Here is a 12,560-nt window from a genome sequence, read left to right as displayed (position 1 = left end):
AATCTAATCATTGGTTATGGATTCACAGTTCTAGGTCTATAGTCTACCTATGTATATGTCACTGTTTATGTCTATGTTTCTACCCATTGCATATAGAGAAATAAGAAGCATAACACAAGTCTAATCCATTTGTCATTTTTGTCTTAACCCGAGGCAATGCCTGGCCTCGACCAATCATATCCCATGAGCACATAAATGATAAAATAATACAACGGCTAATAAGAAATAATACAAAGATGAATCAGGTAAGGACATCTTCCTCTCGCACGTACTGTCCAATGTCCGCCTGGTGAAAAACAACAACATTCATTGGATCTGACGCCCGACACTGGGCAGTGCTCTTTGCTGCTACTCCGAACCCCTGTAATAGCAAAACAATCAACAGGTTATGTGACATCAACAGGTCATGTGACATCAACAGATCATGTGACATCAACAGGTCATGTGACATCAACAGGTCATGTGATATCCAGTGATAAACTCATGTTGCGCTGAGGCTAGCTCATGTTGAAAGCATTTGGCACAAGGAAGTTGTGACTATATAAATATTCAATAGTAAATACCTCAAAATAAGAAGAAGTATTTACATGATTTACAAACCATAGTGAATTCTAGCAGCATTGTATAGGATACAAACTGACTGGTAGAATATCCTGATTACAAATGATCAACTGGTAATAACCAATGGTTCTATGAATCTTTATTTAGGAGTCCTTGATCCTTACAGGGTCAATGACTCATAAATATAAATATTTAGGAGTCATTGAGCCCGTAAAATTTCTTGCCACAGATCCTTTGAAGCGCTGATATGATAACATTGGCTAGGTTAATCTATGGACTGACCATATCCAGGCTCTAGCTTTAAACGCTAATATTACATGAATGATATGGTTATTTGGTGTGTCATCCAACAATAAAATAACTGCCTTTGTCTGTATAAATTAAAGGGTCTATTCGATGAAAAACCAAAAATGTTTGTTGAAACTAATTTAAGAATGTTAATTAATTATTCTAATCAATGGCCACGTTTCAAAAGCAAAATAGCATAAAATGGTTAAGAAACCATTGTATGCCATTTTGTGGTTCAAGGTGAAGCAATTGCTATGAGCATGTTCCACAACATAGAGTGTATGACAAAAACACAGGTAACTTCCTACTTGAAAGTTCACTTGCAATAAAGCCAGTGTTTGGTACTTACCAGAGGTATGTCAGACATATTATAGACGACTACCCCTTGATATTGCTCTGTACTCTCTGTAATTCTTCCAAGGCCAGACTTCATTATGTGATGGCCGTAGAGGAAGGTCTGCTCAGCAGCAGATTTCAACCAAACCTTGAACTACAGACACAAGAGAGAGATGTACTGGAAGAGATAGTGAGATGTACTAGAAGAGATAGTGAGACGTACTGGAAGAGATAGTGAGATGTACTGGAAGAGATAGTGAGATGTACTGGAAGAGATAGTGAGATGTACTGGAAGAGATAGTGAGATATACTGTAAGAGATAGTGAGATGTACTGTAAGAGATAGTGAGATGTACTGTAAGAGATAGTGAGATGTACTGTAAGAGATAGTGAGATGTACTGTAAGAGATAGTGAGATGTACTGTAAGAGATAGTGAGATGTACTGGAAGAGATAGTGAGATGTGCTGTAAAAGATAGTGAGATGTACTAGAAGAGATAGTGAAATATACTGGAAGAGATAGTGAGATATACTGGAAGAGATAGTGAGATACACTGGAAGAGATAGTGAGATACACTGGAAGAGATAGTGAGATGTACTGGAAGAGATAGTGAAATGTACTGGAAGAGATAGTGAGATATACTGGAAGAGATAGTGAAATATACTGGAAGAGATAGTGAGATGTACTGGAAGAGTGAGTGACAGTGGGAGAGAGAGAGTGTGAGTGAGGGTGTGAGAGAGAGCGTGAGAGGGAGTGTGAGAGAGAGTGTGAGTGAGGGTGTGAGAGAGAGTGTGAGTGAGGGTGTGAGAGAGAGTGTGAGAGAGAGAAAGAGTGAAAGAGAGACTGAGCGTGTGAAAGAGAAAGTGAGGGAAAGAGAGTGAAGAAATGAGAGTGAGGGAGAGATAGTGAGAAAGAGAGTGCGGGAGAGGGAGTGCGGGAGAGAGAGTGCGGGAGAGAGAAAGTGCGGGAGAGAGAGAGAGTGCGGGAGAGAGAGAGAGTGCGGGAGAGAGAGAGAGTGCGGGAGAGAGAGAAAGAAAGGGGGAGAGAAAGAAAGGGGGAGAGAAAGAAAGGGGGAGAGAAAGAAAGGGGGAGAGAAAGAGGGAGAGTGAGAAAAAGAGAGAGTGAGAAAGAGGGAGAAAGAGAGAGAGAAAAAGGGAGAGTGAGAAAGAGGGAGAATGAGAAAGAGGGAGAGAGAAAAAGGGATAATGAGAAAGAGGGAGAGAGAAAGTGGGAGAGAGAGAAAGAGGGAGAGTGAGAAAAAGGGAGAGTGAGCAAGAGGGAGAGTGAAAAAAAGGGAGAGTGAAAATAAGGGAAAGTGAGAAAGAGGGAGATCGAGAAAGAGTGAGATCGAGAAAGAGGGAGATCGAGAAAGAGGGAGATCGAGAAAGAGGGAGAGTGAGAAAGAGGGAGGGAGAGAGTGAGGGAGAGAGAGTGAGAAAGAGGGAGAGAGAGAAAGAGGGAGAGAGAGAAAGAAAGAGGGATAGAGAGAAAGAGGGAGAGAAAGAGGGAGATAGAGAAAGAGGGAGAGCGAGAAAGAGGGAGAGAGAGAAAGAGGGCGAGTGAGAAAGAGGGAGGGAGAGTGAGGGAAAGAGAGAGAATGAGAGGGAGTGAAGGAGAGAGAATGAGAAAGAGGGAGGGAGTGAGAGTGAAGGAGAGAGAGTGAGAAAGAAGGAGAGAGAGAGAATGAGGGAGAGAGTGTGAGGAAGAGAGTGAGGGAAAGTGAGAGAGAGAGAGTGAGGGAAAGTGAGAGAGAGAGAGTGTGAGAGAGAGAGTGAGCGTGTGAGAGAGAGAGAGTGAGTGAGGAAGAGGGAAAGAGAGTGAGGGAGAAAGAGTGAGAAAGAGAGTGAAGGAGAGTGAGGGAGTGAAAGAGAGAGAGTGAGAAAGAGAGAGTGAGGGAGAGAGTGAGAGAGAATGAGGGAGAGAGAGTGAGAGAAAGAGAGATGTACTGAAAGAGAGAGTGACGGACACAAGAGAGAGATGTACTGGAAGAGATAGTGAAATGTACTGGAGGTATCCTGTATCCTGGCAGTCTAGTGGACAGACAGACACTACTCTTGCTATAGTAAAGGCTAGCTGTGCTACCCGGTGTAGGTCGGGTATTAAAAATCATCTTACAAACAAAGAGGGGTAATGAAAGTTGCCTCTGCCACTTGCTATTGGCCTGTCACCTTGCCAATGGATAATTTGAGTAAGCTTACTAATAAGAGCTACCAGCTTCTCATGACGTTACACCATAATTTTGCGTCAGAAACGAAAGCGGTAGCCTATTTGCTTTCATATAACGGCCATATATCGCCTAATGAATTCATCAAGCTTGTGTGGCCGAATTGGTAACGCCAGTCGGACTGGTGAACCGGAGAGCCAGAGATGAAATCTTCTGTGATACGGATTCTTTATTCCAAGATTTTAATAGCTATAGCTGGAACTACACACATACCCACAAACTTTGAAAAAAAATATATAGAAGATACATGTTTTTTAAACTTTATTTTAGACATATCCAATATTCTAATTTTTGCAGCCGTAATGATGGACCCTAAACCATAAGTGATGAAAAACTTTGTTAATACGGACCCATTATACAACAGTTACTGTACAGCCATTAAATAGAGAAATTCAGTTTTTTCTCTTTCTTAAAGCACATAAATTACATAATTTTTTTATTATACATTTCAATACATCAGAGTCTTGGCTTTCGAATGAGCCTATACTCAATACACAAAGAATAATAGAACTATGAAACACAGGGCTTCAAAAGTATGTCCTGCAAAAAAACAACACTTGGTTCAGGTTCTCAAAATGTGATGTCACAATTATTATTTAGCCTTAGGTAGTCGATCCCTTTCGCTGCCATTGAGGCTGCGCTTTTCTGTGACAATCGGTGCTATTAAACCCAGAGAGCGCTAATAATAAACTAGGATTCTAGATAATCAACAATGCCCGGGATCGTGCTAACGCCCGACCAATACAAACACATGTTCTGGGTTAATTAATTATGCTTCAATAAATGTACTGTCGTTGATAAAGGCAATGAAATCACATCGATTAAATTGCGACCTGCGGTTGCGTGGCCCTAGGACTATATGTCAATCGCACTTTCGCGAGATTGCGCAATGCTTGAAACTAATTAGTCTCAGTCGCGACCCTCAACATCAGAATAAAATGAAAGGGCTAGTGCATAATATAATCGGGAAAACAGAGTATGGTGTTTGGAATCTGAGTTATTTATCATAGAAATAATCTGTACATGGAGAACTAATGACACTGATTCCTTTGTCATCTTCATTGGTTCTCAAGAGTTTTCCTATCTTCGCCTGACACTAGCGTCATTATCGTAGTTGACAAATATAAGTGGTAAGCAATAAAATAGGCGGTAAGAGCACACAACATCGCATATGAAAATTGTGACGTCACAATTTCCGAGCCTATGCCAGTAAACATTTCTGCGGTAGAGCTCTGGGGAAATCCTATAAACACCAACCAATGTCTGTCTAAACCATGGCAAACAATAGCTCATTCGAAAGCCAAGACTCTGATGTATTGAAAGATACAATAAAAAAATTATGTAATTTATGTGCTTTAATGATCAAAAGGGTGACTTTGGGAAAATGTTAGAAAAGATTAGGCTGTTTACATTACCATAAAACCTCAATTGGAACGCCGATTCTAATAGAATGCCACCATAGAAAAAGGGTTGAAAAATACAACGCTGTCCTTTAATTGAACAACACCTCTATTTGCCTGCTTTTTCATTCTTTTTATCTTTACAAACCCATAATAGCAAGTGATCAGTAAAAAATGTCCAAGAAATAGTACTAATAATAACTCCGTTCCATCGATAACAATTAATTCTTTTATTGTTTCTGTAGTGGTTACCATGGTTTTAGTCACAGTGTACCTGAGAAAATCTATCACCAGAACTATCAGAACTACACTGATCCAAAGTCACTAAGGTCTAAATCCTATCCGTTGTTTTCAGATTCATCCATAATGTGGTTTACAATCTTACCTGAAGACTTTGAAGTGTTTTGATGAACATTGACAATACTGTTCAAGAACACCGTATGGCGTAGTAGCAGCCATTGTTATGACGTATTCTAACTTTGAAACATTAAAATTTTTTTGAAAATTAAAAGTTTTTTGTTCATTTTCTAACTTCAAAGCTTTACGGTTTTTTCTTTGAAACTTTGAAAGCGACACCATCGAAATATTTAATAACAACACTACGCTAATATTTTATAATCAAAGTAATTCTTTGTTCAACTTGGTCCGATACTTCTACATATATAAAAAATGGTTTAGCAAAAATGCTGAGGTTGACGGCATTAATGTTGATTCGCCCAAAGGAGAGCGTAAAACATAGGCGGCATTAGCATCCTTTCGCCTGTACAAGGGTTAAATTTTTCTTCCCACAGATCTGATGGGCTAGTGAAAAAATACAGCGGCACCCTTTATTCGAATGCCACCTCTAATTAAATGCCACTATAGGAGAAGAGTTGGAAAATAGAGCCCCATGGTGTTCAAATAGTGGTTTACGGTATTTTACTGTTCGTATAACGTAAAATCTGTATAATGTAAACATTCTCGGAACAGATTATTTACATTATAGGAAAATCTACTGTGCACAGAAAGAGAATGCTATAGAAAGGAGACATACAAATTGATGAAAAGAAACTTCACTGATATGGCTGCGCGTACCTTGGCATATGGTGCGAGAAAGTCTAAAGCAGTGACGTGCAGCCTGAATTTTCCTGTTTTGGTAAACTTGCCAAATATGGTACCAAAACTGATGAGTTCATCCTTGCCCATGTTACAAGCGACCTTCATCAGCGACTCTCTAAAAACAACCAATATATTTTAGAAACAAGACTAAGAAGTGCTAGGCCACAATCTATGTAGATCAGCATGAACTTTTTAATCTTGACGGAATAGCATGTGTGATGAACATGCATAATTATAAAAATAAACACTGTTTATGGCACAAAGATGTTGTCACCATCCTAAATGAGCAATGACAGCTCGTGCTGAAGTTGTCTTCACCATCCTAAATGAGCAATGACATGAGGTGCTGAAGTTGTCTTCACAATCCTAAATGAGCAATAACAGGTGGTGCTGAAGTTGTCTTTACCATCCTAAATGAGCAATGACAGGTGGTGCTGAAGTTGTCTTCACCATCCTAAATGAGCAATGACATGTGGTGCTGAAGATGTCTTCACCATCCTAAATGAGCAATGACATGTGGTGCTGAAGATGTCTTCACCATCCTAAATGAGCAATGACATGTGGTGCTGAAGTTGTCTTCACCATCCTAAATGATCAATGACATGTGGTGCTGAAGTTGCCTTCACCATCCTAAATGAGCAATGACATGTGGTGCTGAAGTTGTCTTCACCATCCTAAATGAGCAATGACAGGTGGTGCTGAAGATGTCTTCACCATCCTATATGAGCAATGACATGTGGTGCTGAAGATGTCTTCACCATCCTAAATGAGCAATGACATGTGGTGCTGAAGTTGTCTTCACCATCCTAAATGATCAATGACATGTGGTGCTGAAGTTGCCTTCACCATCCTAAATGAGCAATGACATGTGGTGCTGAAGTTGTCTTCACCATCCTAAATGAGCAATGACAGGTGGTGCTGAAGTTGTCTTCACCATCCTATATGAGCAATGACATGTGGTACTGAAGATATCTTTACCATCCTAAATGAGCAATGACATGTGGTGCTGAAGTTGTCTTCACCATCCTAAATGAGCAATGACAGGTGCTGCTGAAGTTGTCTTCACCATCCGAAATGAGCAATGACAGGTGGTGCTGAAGCTGTGCTCTAGTAAAGCTGTGCTCTGTAGCTGCTCCATCTATAGTGTCACCTGTTCCATCTATAGTGTCACCTGCTCCACTTAGTGTCACCTGCTTCACCTATAGTGTCACCTGCTCCACCTATAGTGTCACCTGCTCCACCTATAGTGTCACCTGCTCCACCTATAGTGTCACCTGCTCCACCTATAGTGTCACCTGCTCCACCTATAGTGTCACCTGCTCCACCTATAGTGTCACCTGCTCTACCTATAGTGTCACCTTCTCCACCTATAGTGTCACCTGCTACAGCTATAGCGTCACCAGCTCCAACTAATAGTGTCACATGCTTTGCCTAATATAATAATACCTATGCCTGTAGTACCAGAAAATCTGCCTGGAGTGTCCGCTGCTTTGCCAATAATAAAGTATTACATATTTAATTTGCCTATACTGTAGGAAGTAAACTAATATATATATATATCCATCACTTTTTTGACGTCATCAAGCCGTTTGCACATGCGCTCATTCATGAAAAAGCCGCCATATTTGTAGAAAACGATCGTTTTTCTTTTATTTAATGGTACTTTTTGGTGTCGTTTTGATACTATGATAAAAAAATTGCAAACAAAAGCATCGTTTTCAAACATTTATTGCAAAAGCTTTATGTTTTTAACGATAAAAATGTCTATAAAGATGGCCGACAACGATAAAATGACGTCACGAAAAAAATGAAGGATGTATATTATTCATTTCATTCATACAAACACCTTAAGTCAGAAAGAAACATGTATGAAGATTGGAGACATCATATAATAACTAACTTGCTGTATTGGACAGAAATCATATAAGAACTAACTTGCTGTATAAGACAGACACTATTTAAGAACTAACTTGCTGTATTGGACAGACATCATATAATAACTAACTTGCTGTATAGGATAGACATTTAAGAACTCACTTGCTGTATTGGACAGACATCATTTAAGTACTAACTTGCTGTATAGGACGGACATCATATAATAACTAACTTGCTGTATTGGACAGACATCATATAATAACTAACTTGATGTATAGGACAGACATATAATAATTAATTTGCTGTATTGGACAGACATCATATAATAACTAACTTGCTGTATTGGACAGAAATCATATAATAACTAACTTGCTGTATTGGACAGACATATAATAATTAACTTGCTGTATTGGACAGACATCATTTAAGTACTAACTTGCTGTATAGGACGGACATCATATAATAACTAACTTGCTGTATTGGACAGACATCATATAATAACTAACTTGATGTATAGGACAGACATATAATAATTAATTTGCTGTATTGGACAGACATCATATAATAACTAACTTGCTGTATTGGACAGAAATCATATAATAACTAACTTGCTGTATAAGACAGACACCATTTAAGAACTAACTTGCTGTATTGGACAGACATCATATAATAACTAACTTGCTGTATAGGATAGACATTTAAGAACTCACTTGCTGTATTGGACAGACATCATTTAAGTACTAACTTGCTGTATAGGACGGACATCATATAATAACTAACTTGCTGTATTGGACAGACATCATATAATAACTAACTTGATGTATAGGACAGACATATAATAATTAATTTGCTGTATTGGACAGACATCATATAATAACTAACTTGCTGTATTGGACAGAAATCATATAATAACTAACTTGCTGTATTGGACAGACATATAATAATTAACTTGCTGTATTGGACAGACATCATTTAAGTACTAACTTGCTGTATAGGACGGACATCATATAATAACTAACTTGCTGTATTGGACAGACATCATATAATAACTAACTTGATGTATAGGACAGACATATAATAATTAATTTGCTGTATTGGACAGACATCATATAATAACTAACTTGCTGTATTGGACAGAAATCATATAATAACTAACTTGCTGTATTGGACAGACATATAATAATTAACTTGCTGTATTGGACAGACATCATATAATAATTAACTTGCTGTATTGGACAGACATCATATAATAACTAACTTGCCTATAGGATAGACATTTAAGAACTCATTTGCTGTATTGGACAGACATCATTTAAGTACTAACTTGCTGTATAGGACGGACATCATATAATAACTAACTTGCTGTATTGGACAGACATCATATAATAATTAACTTGCTGTATTGGACAGACATCATATAATAACTAACTTGCCTATAGGATAGACATTTAAGAACTCATTTGCTGTATTGGACAGACATCATTTAAGTACTAACTTGCTGTATAGGACGGACATCATATAATAACTAACTTGCTGTATTGGACAGAAATCATATAATAACTAACTTGCTGTATTGGACAGAAATCATATAATAACTAACTTGCTGTATTGAACAGACATCATATAATAACTAACTTACTGTGTAGGACAGAAATATAATAATTAACTTTCTGTATTGGACAGACATCATATAATAACTAACTTGCTGTATAGGATAGACATTTAAAAACTCACTTGCTGTATAGGATAGACATCATTTAAGAAGTAACTTGCTGTATAGGATAGACATCATTTAAGTACTACATTGTAACTTGCTGTATAGGATAGACATCATTTGAGAACTAACTTGCTGTATAGGATAGACATTATTTGAGAACTAACTTGCTGTATAGGACAGACATCATATAAGAACTAACTTGCTGTATAAGACAGACATCATTTAAGAACTAACTTGCTGTATAAGACAGACATCATTTAAGAACTAACTTGCTATATAGAACTCTGTCCTTGTGATATCTGAAGCAGTACAATCCATCAGGTCGGTCTATTAGTAGCTTTATATTTTCACCAATACTGCAATAACAATGAATAGTAAATATATTCTAAATGTACATGAGCATTTACACTTCAGACAACAAGACCTTCACCTCTTCTGCAACTCAGCAGAATTTAATGCATTGAACTCTACAGACCGAGGTGAAAGAATCAAAAATTGGCTTTGACAGTTTGACATCAAAATAGAGCATTGATTCAATGAATCGATGCTCTATTTTGATCTGTACAATGAATTGCCTTCCATACAAGCTTCCCATTATATCATGTAAAACTTTAGCAACAATTTGACCCTTTGAACAATTTAATTTCCAACACAAAATGTGAAAAATCTTTTTATATAATACAGTTTCATATGTGAAGTTCATGGTTGACTGTCCAATACCTCTAACTTAATAACAAGAAAGCTTTTGCTTCCCAAATAATTTGAATCTCAACACTGTAATCTTCATATATGAAAAACTGCGCAGTGTCAACAAAAGTAATAGATAGATCTGTTTTGATAATTTAACCAATGAGGTGCTTGTACCATATTCGGGCTTTTGTAAACGACTCACTTCACTGTGACACATCAACCATAATAAAACCTATAGAAAATATAGACTCTTCCTAAACTGAAATAGATGCAGGACTATGCACCTTACTGTGTTTAAACAATGCAGTTTGAGTGCAGCAAACAAAGAACAATCAGTCTCTCCATGAATCTATGTTTCAGTAATTTTAGTTTATTTGTGAGGGTGCAAGACGTCAGAGGTTTATGGCTCATATTCGTATTTGGATTGTATATTGGTAGAGACAGAGATAGTCTCAGCCTTTTCACTGCCTTATTAGGATAGAGCGAAATGTATGCACTTTTGAGATTTGGCCTACTAGTAATGCGAAATACATCATCCAGGTTTAGCAAGCTTCAATCAACCAGCACTCACACACTAACCAATAACTTGAGGCCTGCGAAAGTTATTGCCCCCTAAGAGAGGCAAACACATACCGAACAACATCATTAAACAACCACTGACAGCCTTATAACATTTCACAAAATTACCAAACCACAGAGAACAAAAAATCATATTAAATTATATAGTTTTATGAGCTCAATCGTTTTCAGTCAGACTTGGTTGTCCCCTGATGAATTTAGGCCCAAAAGCTTTCTCACTTAGCCTGCTAACTTACATGATCTTTCTGAACTGAACTTTTAAATTAAATTATGTGAAACTATCTCAAATATTCACATTTAATTTAGTAACAATAATTGAATACTGTTGTATGGAAATACTGCAAAAACAACATACCAATAGGGAATGTAGCCAGACCACACGATAAGCATATAATGCGTACAAGCAGCAAGACGCCAAAAGATGTCAAAAGATCCAATAATTGAAAAAGTCAAAACAAATTAGAAACTTCCGAATTGGAAGAAATCAGTCGTGGAAACTGCATCAGCACCGCCTGTGGAAACCACCAAAGGGAAGTCTAAGCAATTAAACCTACCAACCACCATCATCAGAAAACCACCAGAGAAACATTAGAGACGAATCAAATGAGTGCACACATATAGCCTAGATCTGCCACCCCTGTCAAACATGCCCTAGATACCAGAAGCAAGTCACGAGCTCCACTCTACACGCCGACATCAGGTGCACCAGCTGAAGACTTACGCAAACAATATATCTTCATACGCCTGACAAAAAACTGAGCCTTAACACTCAACCTACACCCACAGGCTAACCATCCCACATGCCAGACATCTATAAAAGAGAACAGCTCCAATGACTCAGCATCTCTATCCCAAGCTCTAGCTTGAGCTCTGGCTCTCTCTCTCTCTCCCCTGAGGGCCTCATTGGACACTTTTCAATCTGCCTGCTGAGGAGCCTCTCTCTCGCTTCTCCACCGATGGAGCCACCTTCTCCTTCATGGGCAGAGCCTCTTCTACACCACTATCTCAACTGCTGGCACTCTCTATATAAAGCCTCTCACAATTCTCGTTTGACTGTCAAAACACAGCTGTACAAGACTGATCAACAAGCAAGACCACCATTCGAGCAAGGATGTAATTTTATTAGCTCTTCTGATTGTTTGTCATTAATATTATTGTTATAGAATTTTGTTAGTGGTGTATTTTAATTGTTTGACTTATAGAATAAAGTAGTAACTTTTACTGGTAAATATCAGCATTGCTTACAATAGCCTAACACCTTCACTTGTACCTGAACCAGTAATAATCCAATTAGTTCCCACAAGCTAAGCAAAGGTACACAAACTAAACATAGTCAAATAGAAAAATATGACAAGCAAATTCAACACTGATGTTGTGTGCAAATTCGGATGAGTAATGCATAACATAATTTCTCCACCATTACACATAAAAATACCTAAACTTAGTCAACTATGAATGGTGAGAAAGTGGACGTATGTTGGAGTGTTGTAGCTGGAATTGAATCAATAATTTTACAAAGACAAACATAGTGTTGCCTATAGCTACGACTCCCAAAAGTACTTACTAATGTGATAATTTTTCAAAAAATGTCTTGGTTTCTTCGTCAGTCAAAGGTCGCATTTCCAATCTAGTAGATGAGACCGATGAGATTACTCTCTCCTTCACGTGTTGACAACGAAGAAATAGCGACCATAATTTGTAACGGCAACCTTACTCGCCAAGCAAACTGCAACCAAAATTTACGTTTCAGCAGCCTAAGGCGAACTTTCGCAAAGCCGTCGAACAGAAACCGA

The 12,560-nt window shown here is 38.0% G+C and overlaps 2 protein-coding genes across 2 annotated transcripts in view; one reads left to right on the top strand and one right to left on the bottom strand.

Annotated features, from left to right (window-relative positions):
* Positions 1–125, top strand: part of LOC137408130 (A disintegrin and metalloproteinase with thrombospondin motifs like) — a 54,386-nt gene extending 54,261 nt beyond the window's left edge. Inside the window, exon 19 of the mRNA XM_068094519.1 lies at positions 35–125. The gene's annotated coding sequence lies outside the window, so the exon portion shown is untranslated. The remainder of the gene's footprint in view (positions 1–34) is intronic.
* LOC137408883 (60S ribosome subunit biogenesis protein NIP7 homolog) lies at positions 125–12,448 on the bottom strand. The gene is made up of 5 exons (XM_068095490.1): positions 12,332–12,448; positions 9,768–9,854; positions 5,883–6,021; positions 1,199–1,339; positions 125–361 (listed from the first exon to the last, which is right to left on the bottom strand). The coding sequence occupies exons 1-5, from the start codon at positions 12,385–12,387 to the stop codon at positions 242–244; spliced, it is 543 nt and encodes a 180-aa protein (XP_067951591.1). The 5' UTR covers positions 12,388–12,448; the 3' UTR covers positions 125–241.
* Positions 12,449–12,560: the final 112 nt, after the last annotated feature.

The sequence above is a fragment of the Watersipora subatra genome, chromosome 11 (genome assembly GCF_963576615.1).
Source record: "Watersipora subatra chromosome 11, tzWatSuba1.1, whole genome shotgun sequence".
NCBI classification, from domain to species: Eukaryota; Metazoa; Bryozoa; class Gymnolaemata; order Cheilostomatida; family Watersiporidae; genus Watersipora; species Watersipora subatra.
The sequence above is the reverse complement of the archived record's forward strand: the minus strand, read 5'-3'. Positions and strand labels throughout refer to the sequence as shown.

What these genes read in the sequence shown, in the direction of transcription:
- LOC137408883 (XM_068095490.1), bottom strand. Translation starts at nt 12,387, where the DNA reads ATGCGACCTTTGACTGACGAAGAAACCAAGACATTTTTTGAAAAATTA. An exon ending in TTTGAAAAATTATCACATTA is followed by an intron (nt 9,855 to 12,331) that starts GTAAGTACTTTT and finishes TTGTTATTGCAG; the next exon opens with TATTGGTGAAAATATAAAGC. An exon ending in TTCTCGCACCATATGCCAAG is followed by an intron (nt 1,340 to 5,882) that starts GTACGCGCAGCC and finishes TTGTGTCTGTAG; the next exon opens with TTCAAGGTTTGGTTGAAATC.